Source organism: Pongo pygmaeus, chromosome 5 (genome assembly GCF_028885625.2).
Source record: "Pongo pygmaeus isolate AG05252 chromosome 5, NHGRI_mPonPyg2-v2.0_pri, whole genome shotgun sequence".
In the NCBI taxonomy this organism is placed as follows: domain Eukaryota; kingdom Metazoa; phylum Chordata; class Mammalia; order Primates; family Hominidae; genus Pongo; species Pongo pygmaeus.
In genome coordinates, this window is record NC_072378.2 from 7,935,337 (window position 1) to 7,959,138 (window position 23,802).

A 23,802-nucleotide genomic window follows, 5' to 3' on the forward strand; every position below is an offset into this window, starting at 1 on the left:
CAAAAACAAAGACAAATAGATGGGACTCAATTAAACTAAAAAGCTTCTGCACAGCAAAAGAAATAATCAGCAAACAGACAACCCACAGGGTGGGAGAAAATCTTTGCAAACTATGCATCCCACAAAAGACTAATATGCAGAATCTACAAAGAATTCAAACAAATCAGCAAGAGAAAAACAATGCCATCAAAAATGGGCTAAGGACATGAATAGACAATTCTCAAAAGAAGATATACAAATGGCCAACAAACATATGAAAAATGCTCAATATCAATAATTTTAGGGATATGCAAAGCAAAACCAGAATTCGATACCACCTTACTCCTGCAAGAATGGCCATAATTTAAAAAATTTAAAAAAAATTGATGGAATGTATCTCAAAATAATAATAGCTATTTATGACAAACCCACAGCCAATATCATACTGAATGGGCAAAAACTGGAAGCATTCCCTTTGAAAACTGGCACAAGACAAGGATGCCCTCTATCACCACTCCTATTTAACATAGTGTTGAAAGTTCTGGTCAGGGCAATCAGGCACGAGAAAGAAATAAAAGGTATTCAATTAGAAAGAGGAAGTCAAATTGTCCCTGTTTGCAGATGACATGATTGTATATTTAGAAAACCCCATCGTCTCAGCCCAAAATCTCCTTAAGCTGATAGGCAACTTCAGCAAAGTCTCAGGATACAAAATCAATGTGCAAAAATCACAAGCATTCCTACACACCATTAACAGACAAACAGAGAGCCAAATCATGAGTGAACTCCCATTCACAATTACTACAAAGAGAATAAAATACCTAGGAATCCAACTTACAAGGGACGTGAAGGACCTCTTCAAGGAGAACTACAAACCACTGCTCAACAAAATAAAAGAGGACACAAACAAATGGAAGAATACTCCATGCTCATGGATAGGAAGAATCAATATCGTGAAAATGGCCATACTGCCCGAGGTAATTTATAGATTCAATGCTATCACCATCAAGCTACCAATGACTTTCTTCACAGAACTGGAAAAAACTACTTTCAACTTCATATGGAACCAAAAAAGAGCCTGCATTGCCAAGACAATCCTAAGCAAAAAGAACAAAGCTGGAGTTATCAAGCTACCTGACTTCAAACTATACTACAAGGCTACAGTAACCAAAACAGCATGGTACTGGTACCAAAACAGATATACACACCAATGGAACAGGACAGAGGCCTCAGAAATAATGACGCACATCTATAACCATCTGATCTTTGACAAACCTGACAAAAACAAGCAATATAGAAAGGATTCCCTATTTAATAAATGGTGCTGGGAAAACTGGCTAGCCATATGTAGAAAGCTGAAACTGGGATCCCTTCCTTACGCCTTATCCAAAAATTCAGCAAGAGGGTGTAACAATTATAAATATCTATGTACTCAACACTGGAACTCCCAAGTACATACAGCAAACATTAATAGATCTAAAGGGAGAGACAGAATGCAATAGCCGCAGGAGACTTCAACATCCCATTCTTAGTAATGGACAGATCATCCAGACAGAAAATCAACAGAGAAACATTGGAGAGTTCAACTACAAACTCGACCAGGCCTTAATGACACTTACAGAACCTTCATCCAACTGCAGCAGGTTACACATTCTTTTCATCAGCACACAGAACATTCTCTGGAACAGATATCTTAGGCCACAAAACAAGTCTTAACAAATTCAGAAAAGACAGAGATCATTATCAGGTATATTTTCTGACCATAATGGAATAAAATTAAAAATCAGTAACAAGAGGAAACTTGGAAAATAAACACACACAACATGCTCCTGAACAACCAATGGGTCAGGGAAGAAATTAAGAAGGAAATTTAAAAATTTCTTGAAACAAATAAAATGAAAATATAACATACCCAAATCTATGGGATACAGCAAAAACAGTACTAACAGGGAAATTCATAGCAGCAAAAGCCTGTATCAAAAAAATAGAAAGACTTCAAATAAACAACCTAACAATGAACCTCGAGGAACCCAAAATTAGTATAAGGAAAGAAATAATAGAGACCAGAGCAGAAATAAATAAAATTGAGGCTAAAAACATCAAAGAGTCATTAAACTATTATCAACAACTATACGCCAACAAATTGGAAAACCTAGAAGGAATAGATAAATTCCTAAACACATGCAAGCTACCAAGTACAAACCATGAGGAAACAGAAAGCCTCAACAAACTAGTAATGAATAACAAGGCTGAAGCCATGATAAAGTCTCCTATCGAAGAAAAGCTCAGGACTTGATGGCTGCATTGCTGAATTCCAGCAAACATTTAAAGAAGAATTAACACCAGTTCTACTCAAGTTCTTCAAAAAACTTGAAGAGGAGAGAATATTCCCAAACTCATTCCATAAGGCCAGCATTACCTCGATATCAAAATCAGACAATGACAAAACAAGAAAAAAAGCGAAAACTACAGGCAATATCACTAATGAATGTAAAGGCAAAAATCCTCAACAAAATAGTAGCAAACCAAATTCAACAACACATTAAAAAGATCATTCACCATGATCAAGCGGGATTTATCCCAGGAATGGCAGGATGGTTCAACATATGCAAATCTATAAATAACCCATATGGTAATTTCAATAGATGCTAAAAAAGCATTTGATAAAATCCACCTTTCCTTTATGATAAAAACTCTCAACAAACTGGGTATAAAAAGAACATAGCTCAAAATAATAAAGGCCATATATGGCAAACCCACAGCTAACATCATACTGAATGAGGAAAAATTGAGAGCCTTTCCTATAAGATCCAGAACAAGACAAGGATGCTCACATTCACCACTTTTATTCAACATAATACTGAAAGTCCTGTCAGGGCAATTAGGCAAGAAATAAGGGCACACGAATTGGAAAGGTATTAAGTCAAATTAGCTTTGTTTGCAGATCACATGATCTTATATTTAAAAAAACCTGTTGACTCACCAAAAAGCTCTTGGAACTAATAAATGTATTCAGTAAAGTTGCAGGATACAAAATCAACATACAAAATCATAGCATTTATATATGCCAACAGCAAGCAATCTGAAAAAGAAACCAAGAAAGCAATCCTATTTACAATAGTTACAAAGAACATAAAATACCTAGGAATCAACTGAACCAAGAAGTAAAAGATCTATACAAGGAAAACTATGAAACACTGATGAAAAAAATTGAAGAGGGCACACAACAATAGAGATATCCATGCTCTGTAACTGGAAGAATGCCATTAAAGTGACAATAATGCTCAAAGCAATTTACAGACTCAATGCAATCCCTATCAAAATACCAACGACATTTTTCATAGAAATAGGAAAAATAAATCCTAAAATTTATACAGAATCACGAAAGACCTTGAATAGCCAAAGCAATTTTGAGCAAAAAGAACAAAGCTGGAGGCATCACACTACCTGATTACAAAGCATATTATTAATACAAAGCTATAGTAACCAAATCAGCATGATACCAGCATAAAAACACACAGGCCATGCATGGCACAGAATCAATAACTCAGATATAAACTCACACATTTATAGCCAGCTCATTTTCAACAAAGGCACCAAGAACATACAATGGGGAAAGGACAGGCTCTTCAATAACCAGTGCTGGGAAAACTGGGTATCAATATGACCGGGAAAACTGGATATCCATATGAAGAAGAATGAAACTAAACCTCTGTCTCTCACCATACACAAAAATCAAATAAAAATGGATTAAAGACTTAAATCTAAGACCTGAAACTGTGAAATTACTAGAAGAAAGCCTAGTGGAAAACACTCCAGGACATTGGTCTGGGCAAAGACTTTTTTCTGTAAGACCTCAAAAGTAAGGCAACCAAAGCAAAAACAGACAAATGGGGTTACATCAAGCTAAAACGCTTCCGTAAAGCAAAGAGAATAATCAGCAAGTTGAAGAGACAACCCACAGGAGGAGAAAGTATTAGCAAACTATTCATCTGACAACAGATTAATAATCAGAATATATAAGGAGCTCAAACAACAATATAGCAAAAATCCCAAAGAATCCAATTTTAAAAATAGGCAAAGATCTATTTCAAAAGAGACATTTCTCAAAAGACATAAAATGGCCAACAGGAATATGAAAAAAATGCCCAAGATCACTAATTATCAGAGAAATGCAAATCAGACCACAATGAAATAGCATCTCTAGTTAAAATGGCTTTTAATTATTTATTTATTTATTTATTTATTTATTGACAGAGTCTCACTCTGTTGCCCAGGCTGGAGTACAGTGGCACTATCTCGGCTCACTGCAAGCTCTGTCTCCTGGGTTCACGCCATTCTCCTGCCTCAGCCTCCCGAGTAGCTGGGACTACAGGCGCCCGCCACCACACCTGGCTACTTTTTTGTATTTTTAGTAGAGACGGGGTTTCACTGTGTTAGCCAGGATGGTCTCGATCTCCTGACCTAACGATCTGCCTGCCTCGGCCTCCCAAAGTGCTGGGATTACAGGCGTGGGCCACCACACCTGGCTAAAATGGCTTTTATTAAAAAGATGAAGAATAATGGATACTGGCGAGGATGTGGAGAAAAGGGAACTCTCGTATACTATTGGTCAGAATATAAATTAGTACAACCACTATGGAGAACAGTTTGGAGGTTCCTCAAAAAACTAAAAATAGAACTACCATATGATCCAGCAATTCCACAATACTGGGTATATATCTAAAAGAAAAGGAGAGAGACATCTGCACTCACGTGTTTATTGCAGCACTAGCCAAAATATGGAACCAACCTAAATTCCCATGAATGGGTAAGGAAATGTGGTATATATACACAATGGAATATTATTCAGCCATAAAAATGAATGAAATCCCATCATCTGCAGCAACATGGACAGAACTAGATGTTATTATGTTAAGTGAAATAAGCCAAGCACAGAAAGACAAATATTGCATGCTCTCACTCATGTGTGAGAGCAAAAGAAATGGATCTCATGAATATAGAGAGTAGACTGATAGTTACCAGAGGCCAGGAAGTATAGTGAGGAGGAGGGCATGAGAAAAGGTTGATTAATGGATATAAATATATGGTCTGATGGAAGAAATAAGACCTAGTATTTGATATATCAGTAGGGTGACTATAGCTTACTATAACCTATTATATAATTCAAAATAGCTAGAAGAGAATAATTTGAATGTTTTTAACAAAAAGAAAGGACAAATATTTAAGGTGATGAATATGTGAATTACACTAATTTGGTCTTTCCAAATTATATAAAAGCATTAAATTACCATAAGAACCCCCAAAATACATACATTATACAATAATACAAAAGTAAAGTTATTTTTAAAAAGCTAAGTAAATGTAGTATTAGCTTTAAAAAAAAAAGAAAATAATTTCAGCTTGGCATTAGGAACAGATTTTGGCCAAATGCTCACTCATTAATTTCAATGAACAAATAACTAGTGAGTGGCTATAAAATAGCAGGCACTGTTCTAGGTGCCTGAGATACCACAGTGAACAACAACAACAAAAGTCCTGAGCTTACAGGACTCAAATTTTAGTTGGGAAGACAGGGGTATGGGACCAGGCTAAAACCACAATGTGGAATTTAATTACTGATTGGTATACAGATGATATTGAAAGGCGTGATTCTGTATGAGCTCACCAAGCAAGTGAGTTTCAACAAGAAAGCAGCTGCGGAACCAAGCCTGAGAGCGCCACAAGGTGAAAAGTCTGAAGGCAAGCGGGAACTAACAAAGTAGACTGAGAAGGAGGAGCCTGTGTTGTAGGAGGCAATCCAAGAAAAAGTGATAATCCAGGAATAAAGGCAGCCTTTTCTTACTACCTTTTCCAAGATATACAGAAGTAACATCCTGAAGTGGAACTTGAGCTCTGGAGGCAGAAGCGCTAGGCTTGCATGGTAGTTCCTCCAATTATTATTGGAGAATCTAGAGTGTTCAACCACTATAAATTTCGGTTTTCTCAACTATAAGGTGGGAAAGATGATAAACATTTATCTTACTGGGTTATGATTAAAAAAATGAAAAAATACAGGTGAAAATTCTAACTAGTAAAGTGCTATATAAATTAGTTTGTATTTTAAATTACAGTGTGTTGTTAAAGATTTCTAGGTAAAGATGGCAGAGTGAAGCAAAATCACACAAACTTAGTCCTTTAAATGCCTCTCAAAATAAATAAAAAGTTTTTTCAAAGGAAAAAACTTCACCATTTACTAAACAGTAAAGAATTATAATTGCATACTATAAACTTTGAAAAGTAGTAGCCAAGAACAGGAACACAGATTGTAGTCAAGAACCGAGATTCCTGGCTGGGCACAGTGGCTCACGCCTGTAATCCCAGCACTTGGGAGGCCGAGGCAGGTGGATCATGAGTCAAGAGATCAAGACCACCTTGGCCAACATGGTGAAACCCCATGTCTACTAAAAATACAAAAATTAGCCAGGCATGGTGATACACACCTGTAGTCCCAGCTACTCAGGAGGCTGAGACACAAGAACCACTTGAATCTGGGAGGCGGAGGTTGTAGTGAGCTGAGATCGCACCACTGCACTCCAGCCTGGGAGAGAGTGAGACTGTGCCTCCAAAAAAAAAAAAAAAAAAAAAAAAAAGTTTGTAAAAATAGGTGAAAAATGTTTTGACTTTCTCACATACTAAACAGATTGTCTCGTGTACCACAGATGCACACATCTCGCTTTGGAGATTAATGCTGTTTGGAGATTAATTAATGGCAACACACATTAATCACTAGAAAACCACTTTCTCTGTAACTGAGCTTCCCTCTCCCTCTCCACCTCCCCCCATAATACCCAAGAAAATACATTTTGGTGTAGCATTCATTTGAAATGAAAAGCAATTTAAAAAAAAAATTGCTGACTCACATCTCTGGAGAACCTGGCTGAGGTTGTCCCGCATTGTATCTCTACATTTGGGAAGAGTATGTTCATTTGTTTCATGGATCATATTCTTCAAATTTTCAAGAACTCGCATTTCTCGAAGACCACGTTTTTCCTATTAAAAGAAAGTAGATGACTAATAAATATGGTGTCTTTTCTTTTCTTTTCTTTTTTGAAATGGAGTCTCGCTCTGTCACCCAGACTGGAGTGCAGTGGTGTGATCTCGGCTCACTGCAACCTCCGCCTCCTGGGTTCAAGTGAGTCTCCTGCCTCAGCCTCCCAAGTAGCTGGGACTACAGGCTCCCACCACCACGCCCGGCTAATTTTTGTATTTTATTTTATTTTAGTAGAGATGGGGTTTCACCATATTGGCCAGGCTGGTCTCGAACTCCTGACCTTGTGATCCGCCCACCTCGGCCTCCCAAAGTGCTGGGATTACAATTGTGAGCCACCGTGCCTGGCCATATTGTGTCTTAAATCTTAGTAATTACTTTTTTTTTTTTTTTTTTTTGAGACGGAGTCTCGCCCTGTCGCCCAGGCTGGAGTGCAGTGGCGTTATCTTGGCTCACAGCAAGCTCCGCCCACTGGGTTCATGCCATTCTCCTGCCTCAGCCCGCTGAGTAGCTGGGAATACAGGCGCCTGCCACTACGCCTGGCTAATTTTTTGTATATTTACTAGAGACGGGGTTTCACCGTGTTAGCGAGGATGGTCTCGATCTCCTGACCTCCTGATCCACCTGCCTCGGCCTCCCAAAGTGCTGGGATTACAGGCATGAGCCACCGCACCTGGCCTAAATCTTAGTAATTACTTTCTAAGATATCCACCCAGGTTTTGGTTGTTAGGTTATGACTTATTACTGAAAATTTATGCAGCTTTCTTCTAATTATTTGGCAATAAATGCCTCATAACCCAGAGGCATTTTTAAAATTATGAAATGCTCCAAAAGTTGCAATATGAGTAATATTTTTATAGCAATGTTAAAAAATTGGCAAGAGAAATACTAAAAAAACCAGAAAAATGGTCCAGATTGCCACATATTTTATTAGAAGGAAATTAAACACCCCTGATCTGATCTTAAATTTCATTTTGTCATTCTATCATATAGCTTCTATTATTATGTGCTGTATTTTTTATCTGATTCCTTTTTTTTCTCAAAATAAAAATGGGTAGTAAAAGTAATATGTAGATACTTCCCTATATAGAAAAGAACACTGAAGGCCTGATGCTATTATCATAACAAAGGCCTCCTCATAAGGTTGGCCCTGGCTGGGGGCTGGAAACTTAACTAGTAAACAGTTTCCTACGTTGGTATAAAACCCTTCCATAAATTATAAAAGTGGTTCACTGTGCCTAAATGGTTTACACCAAGCTTGTCCAACCCGCGGCAGACGGGCTGCAAGCGGCCCAAGACAGCTTTGAATGCAGCCCAACACAAATTATAAAACTTCCTTAAAACATTATGAGATTTTTTTGCGATTATTTTTTTCTTTTTTAGCTCATCAGCTATTGTTACTGTTAGTGTATTTTATGTGTGGTCCAAGACAATTCTTCTTCCATTGTAGACCAGGGAAGCAAAAAGATTGGACACCCCTGGTTTACACAAACAATGTGATTAATGTTGAATACCTCTTTCCTTCTGGAAGTCTGAAAATGTTGAATGTGCTAGGCAGAGGATGCCTCCTTGATCAGTCCCCAATAAAACCCCTGGACTCCTAGGCTCAGGCAAGCTTCCCTGTAAGATTACACTTTACATGTGTTGCCACAACTTGTCACAAGGGGAATTCAGTGCATCCTGTGTGACTCCACTGGGGGAGGACTCTTGGAAGCTTCTACCTGGGTTCCTCCAGACTGTTTCCCAAGCACCTTTTCCCTTTGCTGACACTGCTTTGTATTCTTTTGCCATAAAAGAGCTTGCCACAAGTATGGCCATATGCTGACTCCTGTGAGTTCTTCTAGTGAATCACTGAACCTGCAGGTGGTTTTAGGAACCCCGAAAACATCTCCATTCCAGAAAGTAGAGCAAAACCACCCTCCCTGCCCAAAATGAGCGTGGGCTATACTTAGTAACTTGCTTCCAAAGATTAGAACAGGGAAAGGGAAAAATATTAACATTATAGTAGAGGAAACTAGCAACATGATACTAGAGAAAACTAGCAAATGCAATAATACTTCAACCAAGCCAAGAAGGTTCATATTATCAGTGGTGTCATGTTGATAGCATGCACCCACTGATGTAATGTGATAAGGGTACTTCATCTCTGTGGTATTCTTTCCCAATACCCATAACCCCAGTCTAGTCATGAGAAAAACAACAGACAAACCCAGATTGGATACCTAGCCAGTATTCAAGACTTATGTAAAGGTCATAAAAAATAAGGAAAGGCTGAGGAACTGTCACAGACCAAAGACTAAGGTGGCATGATCATTCAATGCAATGTGGTACCCCAGATTAGATTCTGGAACAGAAAGGGGACTGTAATAGAAAAACTGGTAAAATTCAAATAAAGTCTGGTGTTTCATTAACAGTAATGTATCAATGTTGGTTTCTTAGCTTTTACAAATGCAGCATGGTAATGTAAAATTAAATAACAAAAGAAATTAGGTGAGGTGTTGATATGGTTTGGCTGTGTCCCCACCCAAGTCTCAACTTGAATTGTATCTCCTAGAATTCCCACATGTTGTGGGAGGGACCTAGGGGGAGGTAATTGAATCATGGGGGCTGGTCTTTCCCATACTATTCTCGTAATAGTGAATAAGTCTCTGATGGGCTTATTAGGGGTTTCCACTTTTGCTTCTTCCTCATTTTCTCTTGCTACCACCACGTAAGAAGTGCCTTTCAGGCCAGGCGTGATGGCTCACGCCTGTAATCCCAGCACTTTGGGAAGCTGAGGTGGGTGGATCATGAGGTTAGGAGTTTGAGACAAGCCTGGCCAACATGGTGAAACCCCATCTCTACTAAAGATACAAAAAAATTAGCGAGGTGTGGTGGTGCATGCCTATAGTCCTAGCTACTCAGGAGGCTGAGGCAGGAGAATCGCTTGAACCCGGGAGGTGGGGGTTGCAGTGAGCCAAGATTGTGCCACTGCTCTCCAGCCTGGGCAACAGAGCGAGACTCTGTCTCAAAAAAAAAAAAAAGAAGGAAGTGTCTTTCACCTCCTGCCATGATTCTGAGGCCTCCCCATCCATGTGGAACTGTTAAGTCCAATTAAACCTCTTTTTCTTTCCAGTCTTGGGTATGTCTTCATCAGTAGAGTGAAAACAGATAATACAGTAAATTGGTACCAGTAGAGTGGGGCGTGGCTGAAAAGATAGCAGAAAATGTGGAAGCAACTTTGGAAATGAGTAATAGGCAAAGGTTGGAACAGTTTGGAGGGCTCAGAAGAAGATAGGAAAATGTGAGAAAGTTTGGAACTTCCTAGAGACTCGCTGAATGGCTTTGACAAAAATGCTGATGGTGATATGAACAATAAGGTCCAGGCTGAGGTGGTCTCAGACGGACATGAGGAACTTGTTGGGAACTGGAGCAAAGGTGACTCTTGTTATGCTTTAGCAAAGAGACTGGCGGCATTTTTTCCTTGCCCTAGAGATTTGTGGAGCTTTGAACCTGAGAGAGATCATTGAGAGTATCTGGTGGAAGAAATTTCTAAGGAGCAAAGCATTCAAGAGGTGCCTTGGGTGCTGTGAAAGGCATTCAGTTTTATAAGGTAAGCGGAGCATAAAAGTTTGGAAAATCTGCAGCCTGACAATGCGAAAGAAAAGAAAATTTCATTTTCTGAGGAGAAATCCAAGCCGGCTGCAGAAATTTGCATAAGTAACAAGGAGCCAAATGTTAATCCCCAAGACAATGGGGAAAATGTCTCCAGAGCATGTCAGAGGTCTTCATGGCTGTCCCATCACAGGCCCAGAGGCCTAGGGATAAAAAGTGGTTTCTGGGCCAGGTCCATGGCCCCCATGCTGTGTGCAACCTAGGGACTTGGTGCCCTGTGTCCCAGCCACTCCAGCAGTGGCTGAAAGGGGCCAACGTACAGCTTGGGCTGTGGCTTCAGAGGGTGGAAGCCCCAGGCTTTGGCAGCTTCCAAATGATGTTGAGCCTGTGGGTGCACAGAGGTCAAGAATGGAGGTTTGGGAACCTCTGCCTAGATTTCAGAAGATGTAAGGAAATTCCTGGATGTCCAGGCAAAAGTTTGCTGCAAGGGTGGGGGCCTTATGGAGAACCTCTGCTAGGGCAGTGCAGAAGGGAAATGTGGGGTCGGAGCCCCCACACAGAGTCCCTACTGGGGCACTGCCTAGTGGAGTTGTGAGAAGAGGACCACCGTCCTCCAGACCCCAGAATGGTAGATCCACTGACAACTTGTACCATGCACCTGGAAAAGCCGCAGACACTCAATGCCAGCCTATGAAAGAAGCTGGGAGGGAGGCTGTACCCTGCAAAGCCACAGGGCTGGAGCCTCCCAAGACCATAGGAACCCACCTCTCGCATCAGTGTGACCTGAATGTGAGACCTGGAGTCAAAGGGGATCATTTTGGAGTTTTAAAATTTGATTGCCCCACTGGATTTCGGATTTGCATGGGCACTGTAATCCCTTCGTTTTGGCGAATTTCTCCCATTTGGGATGGCTGTATTTACCCAATACCTGTACCCCCATTGTATCTAGGGAGTAACTACCTCGCTTTTGATTTTACAGGCTTATAGGTGAAAGGGACTTGCCTTGTCTCAGAGGAGACTTTGGACTGTGAACTTTTGAGATTAATGCTGAAATGAGTTAAGACTTTGGGGGACTGCTGGGAAGGCATGATTGGTTTTGAAATGTGAGGATGTGAGATTTGGAGAGGCCAAAGGTGAAATGATATGGTTTGGCTCTCTTCCCACCCAAATCTCAACTTGAATTGTATCTCCCAGAACTCCCACGTGTTGTGGGAAGAACCCAGGGGGAGGTAATTGAATCACGGGGGCCGGTCTTTCCCGTACTATTCTCATGACAGTGAATAAGTCTCACGAGATCTGATGGGCTTATCAGGGGTTTCTGCTTTTGTTTCCTTCTCATTTTCGCTTGCCGCCACCATGCAAGAAGTGCCTTTCACCAGCCACCATGATTCTGAGTCCTCCCCAGCCACGTGGAACTGTAAGTCCAATTACACCTCTTTTTCTTCCCAATCTTGGGTATGTCTTTATCAGCAGCATGAAAATGGACTAATACAGGGGTACATGGGAATTATCTGTACTATCTTTGCAATTTTTCTACAAATCTAAAATTAAAACAAGAAGTTACTAAAAAAAAAAGAGTGGTAAACTTGACTATGAAAAAATAATAGGTTAGTTATGTTACTGAGCTTTTTATTTTTTTTGAGCCATTCTTATAAGGCCAGCTTCTTACTTTTTCGAATTTTCCCATAATAAAACATTAACAACTTACACAAAAGTTGTGAGAGAATAATATAACGAAGTCTCATATACTCCAAGCTTCAACAATTCTCATGACTGATTTTTTCCCCTCCATAATGCTCCACACCTCATTCCCTCTAGATTATTTTGAAGCAAATCCTAGAAAGTATATCATTTCAACTGTTAAATATTTCAACCTGTATCTTTTGTTGTTGTTGTTGTTGTAGAGACAGAGTCTTGTTCTGTCACTGAGATCACACTACTGCTGGAGTGCAGTGGTGTGATCATGGCTCACTGCAGCCTTGAACTCCTGGGCTCAAGCAATCCTCTGTCTCAGCCTCCCAGTAGCTGGGATGACAGGTGCACACCACCACACCTGGCTCGTTTTTCTTTTTTTAAAATTTTTTGTAGAGACAAGGTCTCACTTTGTTGTCCAGGCTGGCCTCAAACTCCTGGGCTCAAGCAATCCTCCCACCCTGTACTCCTAAAGTCCTGGAATTACACGCAGGAGCCACCATGCTTGATCTCAACATACATTAATATCTTCAAAACGAGACTTGCCTTAAACAAACAATAAGTCCACCTCTCTCTCTCTCTCTCACACACACACACACACACACACACACACACACACACAGTCAACAGTAATTTTTTTTTTTTTTTTTTGAGACAAGGTCTGGCTCTGTTTTCTAGGCTGGAGTGCAGTGGCACAATCTTGGCTTACTGCAACCTCTGCCTTCCTGGCTCAAGCAATCCTCCTACCTCAGCCTTCCAAGTAGCTGGGGCTACAGGCACACATTATGACACTTGGCTAATTTTTGTATGTTTTATAGAGACAGAATTGTCCCATCTCTCTATAAAAGACATTTGTTGACCACGCCTGGCCAACCATTTTTTAATATCAAAGTAGTGTTCACATTCCCTCAAATGTCCTATAAATGTTTTTTATCCCCCAGTTTGTTTGAACCACAACCTAAACGAGTTTTATATACTGCAATTGATTAATATGTTTCTTAAGTCCTTTTTAACCAATAGATTTCCCCTTTCACTTTTTCCCTTGCAATTTGTTGGAAAAAAGTGAGTCATTTGTTCTGCACAGTTTCCCATAGTCTGTTGTTTGCTGAATGAATCCCCATGGTGTAATTTAACATACTCCTTCGTCTGTTCTCTTTCCTGTAAATTAGTCGTTAGAACTAAAGCCCTGATCAAATTCAGGGTTCTGTCTTTTGTTTGCAAGAATTTTTCAGACATGGGTTGTATACTCTCAACAGCATCTTGGTAGCATTCTGTCTTTGTTTACTAGCAGAAATACTCTATGAAGAGAAACTGCCCCCATCAACAACTTGGTTATTCTGAGGAATGTTCACATATAAAAGGCAAAACAGAACACTTGATTCTTTCTCCCGTATTTACCAGTTTCAAAAATAATGAGTTGGCTTCCTAGTATCCACTAAAGGTGATTAGAAAGGTTTTTTGTTTGTTTGTACATATCCCTATGACTCATAGATTTAGAGATATTTGAAGTTTTTCAATCCATCGCAGTATTTCTCACAGGACAAACGCAAGGCCTTTTGCACCAGATAATTGGTACTGAGATTATCCCAGCTTTGTCCAGTGGGAGCCTATTCAAGCTGGCTCTGGAATGCTTCAGACAAAACTCTCGTATTTTTTAGTAGCTCATTTGCTTTCTGGCATGATCTGATACTCAAGGTTCATCCTCTCCATCTCCTGCTCTGGACTTGGAATGAGCAGGTGTCTAACTCCCACTGGGATGTAGAAATGGAATTCGGAGACTGAGCACTAAGGCTGCTCACTTTTATTGGGTTGGTCACTGTTTCTAACTTTTCAGTGGACAAGGCTAGGAAATACGTATTTTTTAAAAAAATAGATATATCCTGAGTTCATATTGATAGTCAAACTCAAATTCAAGACCATAGAAGTTCTAATTACCCTCTTCTGTCTTATCTGTTTCTTTCCAGTTATCAAAACACCAACATAATTATTTATCACTGATTCAGTCAAGTCATAATACCAATACTAGCATCAACAAAATGATTACTAAAAAAAGAAATTTAATATATATTTTTTAACTTTTTGTTTTGAAGGTATATTTCACTAGGATGTAAAGTCAAATCATCGTGCCTTGAAATTATGTGGAAGAGTTGGCTGGGCATGGTGGCTCACGCCTGTAATCCTAGAACTTTGGGAGGGCGAGGTGGGTGGATCACCTGAGGTCAGGAGTTCAAGACCAACCTGGCCAACATGGTGAAACCCCATCTCTACTAAAAATACAAAAATTAGCTGGGCGTGGTGGTGAGCGCCTGTAATACCAGCTACTCAGGAGGCTGAGGAAGGAGAATCGCTTGAACCCAGGGTGGCAGAGGCTGCAGTGAGTCGAGATCACACCATTTCATTCCAGCCTAGGTGAAAGAGACTCCACCTCAAAAGAAAGAAAAGAAAGGAAAGAAAGGAGAGGAGGGGAGGGGAAGGGAGGGGAGGAAGGAAAGAGGCCAGGCGCGGTGGCTCATGCCTGTAATCCCAGCACTTTGGGAGGCCGAGATGGGCGGATCACGAGGTCAGGAGTTCAAGACCAGCCTGGCCAACATGGTGAAACCCCATCTCTACTAAAAATACAAAAATTAGCTAGGCATGGTGGCAGGCACCTGTAATCCCAGCTACTCGGGAGGCTGAGGCAGGAGAATCGCTTGAACCTGGGAGGCGGAGGCTGCAGTGAGCCGAGATCGCGCCATTGCACTCCAGCCTGGGGGACAAGAGCAAGACTTCATCTCAAAAAAAAAAAGAAAGAAAGGAAAGAAAGAACGTGGAACAATTTCTCTCTGAGTAGCAATGTCACATCCAAAAACACAGGCTTGATTCTGTAAATTTTACTTGATTTTTAGGAATTGCTCTTTAAATTTAAAATTTAAATTATGTAAAACATTTATATAGCTCCAAAACTACATCTGTAGAACAAAATACATTCAAAGACGTCTAGCTTCTACTCCTATCCTTTGCACCCTATCTCCTCCATAGCTTTCCCTTTAGGTAATTATTAACAACTTATCCAACCACTGTTTTAAGTACATACATGCATATATAAATGCATACATGTCAATGTGTATATAATTATGTATATACTGTTTTTTTTTTTTTTTTTGAGATAGGGTCTCACTCTGTTGCCCAGGCTGGAGTAGAGTGGCATGATCCTGGCTCATTACAACCTCCGCTTCCTAGGCTCAAGCAATCCTCCCGCCTCAGCCCCCAAGTAGCTGAGAGAACAGGCACAAGCCACTATGCCCGGCCAATTTTTGTATTCTTTGTAGAGACAGGGTTTCATCATGTTGCCCAGGGCTGGTCTCAAACTCCTGAGCTCAAGCAATCCACCCACCTCAGCCTCCCAAAGTGCTGGGATTACAGGTGTGAGCCACTGTGTCCGGCGGATGTATATACTTCTAAGTGTACGCAAGCATACCTCACTTTACTATGCTTTGCAGATACTATGTTTTTTACAAATTGAAGGTTTGTGGCAACGCTGTTTCAACCAAGTCTGTTGGTGCCACATTTCCATCAGCATGAGCTCACTTTGTGTCCCTTTGTCACATTTGGGTAATTCTCATAAAATTTCACAAGTTTTCATTATTATTACATCTGTTAGGGTGATCTGTGATCAGCGATCTTTGATGTTACTGTTGTCATAGTTTTGGGGCGCCACAAACCACAATCATATAAGACCATGAACTTAATCTATGACTGTTGGGTCTGTTCTCATTGCTCCACTGACTGGCCATTCCCTGATCTCTTTCCCTGTCCTTGGGCCTCCGTATTCCCTGTGACACACTGAAATTAGGCCAATTAATAACCCCACATGGCCTCTAAGTGCTCAAGTAAATAAAGAGTCATACATCTCTGACTTTAATCCAAAGCTAGAAATGATTACACTTAGTGAAGAACACATGTTGAAAGCCAAGGCAGGATGAACGCGAGGCCTTTTGCACCAGATATTTAGCCAAGATGAGAATGGAAAAGAAACTTCTATTTTTTTTTTTTTTTTTTTATTGAGACAGAATCTCACTCTGTCACCCTGAATGGAGGGCAGCGGTGTGATCTCGGCTCACTGCAACCTCTGCCGCCTAGGTTCAAACAATTATCATGTCTCGGCCTTCCAAGTAGCTGGCACTACAGCCGAGCGCCACCATGCCTGGCTAATTTTTTTGTATTTTTAGTAGAGACAGGGTTTCGCCATGTTGGCCAGGCTGGTCTTGAACTCCTGACTTCAGGTGATCCACCCGCCTTGGCCTCCCAAAGTACTGGGATTACAGGCATGAGCAACTGTGCCCAGTGGAAAAGGAAGATTCTTGAAGGAAATTAAAAATGTTATTCCACTGGGAGGCCGAGGTGGGCAGATCACAAGGTCAAGAGATTGAGACCATCTTGGCCAACATGGTGAAACCCTGTCTCTACTAAAAATACAAAAATCAGCTGAGCAGGGTGGTGCACGCCTGTAGTCCCAGCTACTCAGGAGGCTGAGGCAGGAGAATCACTTGAACCCGGGCGGTGGAGGCTGCAGTGAGCTGAGACTGCGCCACTGAACTCCAGCCTGGTGACAGAGTGAGACTCCATCTCAAAAAAAAAAAAAAAGTTATTCTAGTGAACACACGAATGATAAGAAAGTGAAACAGCCTTATTGCTGATAGGGAGAAAGTTTGAGTGGTCTGGAGAGAAGATGAAACCAGCCACAACATTCTCTTAAGTCAAAGCCTAACCGAGAGGAAGGCCCTAATTCTCTTCAATTCTATGAAGGTCGAGAGAGGTGAGGAAGCTGCAGAAGGAAGGTTTGAAGCCAAGCCAGCAGAGGTTGGTTCATAAGATTTAAGGAAAGACAACATCTCCTAACATACAAGTGCCAGGTGAAGCAACAAGTGCTAACGTAGACTGCAAGATCTAGCTACGATCATTGCTGAAGTAGCTACACTAAACAACAGACTTTCAATGTATATGAAACAGCCTGCTATTAGCAGAAAATGCCATCTAGGACTTTCATAGCTAGAGAGAAGTCAATGCCTGGTTTCAGAGCTTCAAAGGACAAGCTAACTCTCTTGTTAGGGGTTAATGCAGCTGGTGACTTGAAGTTGAAGCCAGTGCTCACATACCATTCCAAAAATCCTAGGGTCATAAAAAATTATACTAAATCTACTCTGCCTGTGCTTTATAAAAGGAACAACAAAGCCTGGATGACAGCACATCTGTTTACAGTATGGTTTACTGAAGCCCAGTGCTGAGACCTACTGCTCAGAAAAAAAGACTCCTCTCAAAACATCACTGCTCAATGACAATACACCTGGTTACCCTAGAGGTCTGATGGAGATAGACAAGAAGATGCGTGTTGTTATCACGTCTGCTGATACAACATCCATTTTTTTTTTTTTTTTTGAGACGGAGTCTCGCCACCCAGGCTGGGGTGCAGTGGCGCAATCTTGGCTCACGGCAAGCTCCGCCTCCCAGGTTCACGCCATTCTCCTGCCTCAGCCTCCCAAGTAGCTGGGATTACAGGCGCCCACCACCACGCCTGGCTAATTTTTTTGTATTTTTAATAGGGATGGGGTTTCACCGTGTTAGCCAGGATGGTCTTGATCTCCTGACCTTGTGATCCGCCCGCCTCGGCCTCCCAAAGTGCTGGGATTACAGGCGTGAGCCACTGCGCCCAGCCTACAACATCCATTCTACAGCCCATGGATTAAGAAATCATTTCAACTTTCAAGACTTATTATTTAAGGAATAAATTTCTTAATAGCTGCCACAGACAGCGATTTCACTGATGGATCTGGGCAAAGTAAATTGAAGACCTTCTGGAAAGGATTCACCATTCTAGATGCCATTAAGAACATTAATGATTCATGGGAAGAGGTCAAACTATCAACATTAACAGGAGTTTGGAAGAAGTTGATTCCAACCCTCATGGGTGACTTTGAGCAGTTCTAGGCTTCAGCTGAGGAAGCCATTATAGATGGGGTGGAAAAAGCAAAACAACTAGAATTAGAAGTGGAGCCTGAAGGCCGGGTGTGGTGGCTCACGCCTGTAATCCCAGCACTTTGGGAGGCTGAGGCTGGCAGATCACGAGGTCAGGAGATCGAGATCATCCTGGCTAACACGGTGAAACCCTGTCTCTACTAAAAAAACACAAAAAAATTAGCCCGGCACAGTGGCGGGTGCCTGTAGTCCCAGCTACTCGGGAGGCTGAGGGAGGAGAATGGCGTGAGCCCAGGAGGCGGAGCTTGCAGTGAGCCAAGATTGCGCCACTGCACCACTCCAGCCCAGGCAACAGAGCGACACTCCGTCTCAAAAAAAAAAAAAAAAAAAAAAAAAAAAGAAGTGGAGCCTGAAGATGTGACTGAATTGCTGCATCTCATAATAATACTTGAACAGATGAGGAGCTGCTTCTTATGGATGAGCAAAGAATGCAGTTTCTTGAGATGGAATCTACTCCTGGTGAAATTAGGCCAATTAACAACCCTACAATGGCCTGTACGTGTTTAAGTAAAGGAAGAGTTGCACAACTCCCACTTTAATCAAAAGCCAGAAATGATTACACTTAGAAAGACATATTGAAAATGCTGTGAACACGACTGAGATGACAATAAAAGGTTTAGAATATTATATAGACTTAGTTAATAAAGCAGCAGCAGGGTTTGAGAAGACTGAAATTTCGAAAAAACTTCGACTGTGGGTAAAACGCTACCAAGCAGCATTTTATGCTACAGAGAAATCTTTGTAGAAGGAAGAGTCAATTGATGTGGGAAACTTCACTGTTGTCTTATTTTAAGAAATTGCCACAGCCACCCCAATCTTCAGCAACCACCACCCTGATCAGTCAGCAGCCATCAACATCGAAATGAGATTCTCCATTAGCAAAAAGATTATGACTTGCTGAAGGCTCAGATTATTAGCAGCCTTAGCAAGAAAGTATTTTTAAATTAAGGTATGTACATTGCTTTTTAGACATAATGCTACTGCAAACTTAATAGACTACAGGATAGTGTAAACATACTTTTCTATTAATTGGGTACCCAAGAAATTTGTTTAACTTGCTTTATTGCAATATTCACGTCATTGCAGAGGCCTGTAACCAAACCCACAATATTTCTGAAATATACCAATATATTGTACATACTTTTAAATTCCCTTTCTTAAACAGAAACGTGATATAGACTTTTTCTAGCACTCAAGGCTCTCACAAGTCCCTCTGCATTCTTTCCACTCCCTCTGGCAGTTCTGATACCACAGAAGTCTTTTAGCTGTTGGTGACTTGGCCATTGGTATCACGGGTACCCTGTTGCCTGGTTTTATTACAGATGTAGATTGGTTTTGCTGTGCTAATTGCTCTGCTTTTAGACATATTCGAGGGGGAAAAAAAACAAAACATAAAACTATGCCACCGCCACTGCCACCTTCTCCAGATGGCATTGTAATCTGGAAGAATCAAGAGAGAGTAGTGGAAACTATTTCATTGCTTATGGCAGAGACTCATTTACGTGTACAAGAAAATGGTCTCTCAGTTCAAAGACAAACACAACTAAGAACAGAGAGTGGAGCTATGCAGCTCCATTCAGAGGATAGGTTATTATTCTGGGGCCTATAAATGGGCTTTGGGGTTCCAGGGTGCTCCTGAAATTGTAGTCAAATTGAAGACATATGTTCTCTATGCATTTTTCTGGGGAAAAAAATTATTAAAAGAGTCCATGACCTACTAAGAGAACTACTTATTTAAAGGCTTATTTATTGTAGCAAGCAAACTGGTAGCTACACACAGTAAGTGAATTAGTAGCCATATCTCTCTAACAACCCATTAATAATCAATTTAAAGGACAAAAAAAGGCCTGGCGTGGTGGCTCACGCCTGTAATCCCAGCACTTTGGGAGGCTGAGGCAGTTGGATCACCTGAGGTCAGGAGTTTAAGACCAGCCTGGCCAGCATGGTGAAACCCTGTTCTCTACTAAAAAAATACAAAATTAGCAGGACGTGGTGGTATATGCCTGTAATCCCAGCTACTTGGGAGGCTGAGGCAGGAGAATCGCTTGAATCTGGGAGGTGGAGGTTACAGTGAGTTGAGATCGCACCATTGTACTCCAGCCTGGGCAACAAGAGTGAAACTGTCTCAAAAAAAAAAAAAAAGAAAAAAAGAAAAAGAAAAAAAGAAAAGACAAAAAAAAAAAAACCCCAAAAAACCCACGACACTATTATACAAAAAAGACGTTAGAAAGTCTCTTCCCTTAAACTCACCAACTGGTGTGCGTTTGTTTTTATGCTGATATTTTTAACTGAGGGGTACTGTTCACACTTATCACACAAGGAAGAATATAAACTAACATTTGTTTATTTATATATGTATATTGTTTCTGGCGTGAAAATTCTCAGCGCAAAGCTCAGCACTCATAAAGCTTGCTTTCTGATGTAATCTGATAGCATTAGAGAGAAAATGAGACTGATATAATTTAAATCAGTCACAAGATTTAAAACCATATGGTGTATAAACATACTTATCATGTGTTATATGGAACAGACACTGATAAAATGATGTTTTAACCTGACAGCGTCTCTAGTAACCTATAACCAAAAACAAGGAATCAGGAGACCAAGTGAAATTCTTGTGCTGCCTTTGGGGGAATTTTCTCTTCATCAATTTAACCCACATTAGAATTAATTAAAACAACCCCTCTCAACTCTTATAATTACTGCACTATTAAATACTTTTCTTTTTGCCTCTAATTTTAACCAACATTTGCTTCATTTTTCCTAACACTTATTTTTCTTTCAGTCCAAACATCACCCGTTCTATGAAAATTTCCCTGAGCTCTCTTAGAAGTTGTTTCTCGAGTTGTTTCCTCTTCTGAGCTCTCAAGTCTTTTGTGCTTATTTTATTATAACAATTACACCATGATGACTCTTTGTTTACATGCCTTTCTTCTCCCTAGATGGTAAACTTCATGGAGGTAGGAATTGTTTCCTATTTATTTTTACACGTCTTGTATGCCTGGTACCTCTGCCTCCATTCCCTTCTCTCTTGCTATCAACACCTAAATTTTATTTGGAGTGGTAACATGCCTATAACAGAGACTGCTGGCTATTTCCTACCTGCCTTCCTTTTTGCTACATGAAATGCACATGTAATGGCTGGAGGTCCAAAAGCCACCTTGTAGGCCGAGCATGGTGGCTCATGCTTATAATCTCAGTACTTTTGGAGACTGGGGTAGGAGGATCAATTGAGCCCAGGAGTTCGAGTCCAGCATGGGCAACATAGTGAGACCCTGTCTCTATGAAAATTAAAAAAAACAAACAAACAGCCGGCCATGGCATTGTAATCTGGAAGAATCAAGAGAGAGTAGTGGAAACTATTTCATTCCTTATGGCAGAGACTAATTTACATGTACAAGAAAATGGTCTCTCAGTTCAAAGACAAACACAACTAAGAACAGAGAGGGGAGCTATGCAGCTCCATTCAGAGGACGGGTTACTGTGGTCCCAGCTACTTGGGAGGCTGAAGTAAGAAGACTGCTTGAACCCAGCAGGTTGAGGCTGCAGTAAGCCATGATCGTGCCACTGCACTCCAGGCTGGGTTACAGAGCGTGACCCTGTCTCAAAACAAAACAAAAAATGCCACCTTGTAAGCATAAGGACAAAGGCAACATCCCAGGGGGATAGAAGGTAAAACTGGAAGAAAAAGCTAACGTCATAGGGCCACCATTCCAGCCCTAAGCTAACTCTAAACTCTGCATATTGTGATAGAAAATTAATCACTTGTTAAATCCACTATTTTTCAGATCTCTGTCACTATTAACTAAACACACTCCTTACTGATATACGTAGGTATTCAACAACTGTTCCATAAAGCATTGCATGAATAAAGTTTGCTAAAAACTAAATAAGGAACTTATACAGGACTATATACTCTATAAGCATGTCTAAATACTTGTTGACTACCATGAGTCTCTGTTCTGCTCCACATGAGAAAGGCCGTAACAGTTCCTCCAAGGCTAGAAAGACAGTGGCACAGAGGACAATGCCTTTACCCACTGATAGTATTACATTAATACTCACTGGAAGGATTCCATCTGAAAGATGAGATCCTTATGAATCTCTGTCCATAATGTTCATTGGAATCAACGGAAAACGAGTTTGTATAAAGTCAGGAGACAGACAGTCAACTGTCCTTAAATACTAACGAAAACAAAAAGAGAGCTTAAAATAGCCTAAGAGGACTTCAATAATTTAAGTAATGCTGCCACCATGTGGCACTTACTCCCTTCTTTTACAAATAAAATTTTATAAAGAAAAAGGTAATTGTTGCCATATACCTTAAGTTTTTTAAACATATAAACAACTTTAGTTTTAAGTGCTAGCCATTTTTTCGTAAAGTAACCTACATTCAAATGATACAGAAAAGATGAAACTTCCAGGAGGTACCAGCAGCTCTGCTTCGCCACTCTTCTCTATCTAACCAAAGACCACATTTATTAATTATCTGATATCATTGTTTTGGCCAAGATAGAAAAGAAGTACAAATAATGCAGATGTATATTCAAACCTAAAGCCTCTGAAACATGTTGAGCTTTTTCCTTCTAATTTGAGAGGAGAGTATAACAGACAGAAAAGGCATTTGAGCCTGAGGTTCTGTGCTACACTAAACCCTCAAGAAGACCAACTGCGGAGGGAAGACCAATTGGTCGTGTTGGTCACTGTGTGAAAAGACTGGATCAAGCACTTTTCAAGAAAAGCAACTCAAACTTAGCTGATAAAATGTTCTTGAGCCCTTCAGAGACCATTCTTCAATAATAAAGACCATTCTTCAAAGCACTGTAAGAATGAAGGGTAGGACTACGTCTGTCTTATTCACTGGCATATCATTACTTCCTGATATTATGCCTCACATAAAATAAGTGCTCAACACATTTTGTTTGACTTTATATAATCAGCTGTTATTATAAGCTGTTTTGACCTGTTAAATTTGTGGTAATTTATTACATAGACTTAGAAAATGAATACAGTGCCATATATTGAAGTAAATTAGGGTGACATGATAGAGTGTACTGGTGACTGCTTTGGATTAAAGGGCTGGAGGTGATATTTAACCTGCAATCTAAACCAAAAATAATAAGCCATGTGAAAAATGAGAAGTAGCAGCATCTTAGGAAGATGGAATTGCTGATGCTGTAACAATCGTGATGTGTTAAAGAAAAAGAAAGGAAGAATTGTGGCTGAAACACAAGGAGTGAAGAGTTGTGTACAATAAAGTCGGAAAGACAAGTAGAGGTCAGAGATCATCTAGGATTTTTAAGTACAGCCAAGGAGCTGGAGTGCACTGTCCATGTAAAGAAAAGCCAAAGTAGGAGGAGGCTAAGCAAGGGTGTGGTACAACTGGATTTGCAGACCATTTGGCTACTGGGTGAGAAAGGTTATTTCACAGAGATAAGACTGAAATCAAGGAGACCAGGTAGGGGCCTACTGCAGGTGGCCAGGTGAGGGCTGAC

General features: G+C 40.5%; 1 protein-coding gene across 1 annotated transcript in view; it reads right to left on the reverse strand.

The window, feature by feature from the left end:
• BLOC1S5 (biogenesis of lysosomal organelles complex 1 subunit 5) overlaps positions 1-23,802 on the reverse strand; it is a 45,494-nt gene that overhangs the window by 17,876 nt on the left and 3,816 nt on the right. Inside the window, exon 3 of the mRNA XM_054490861.2 lies at positions 6,882-7,011. Within this exon, the coding sequence (XP_054346836.2) occupies positions 6,882-7,011 (130 nt within the window). The remainder of the gene's footprint in view (positions 1-6,881; positions 7,012-23,802) is intronic.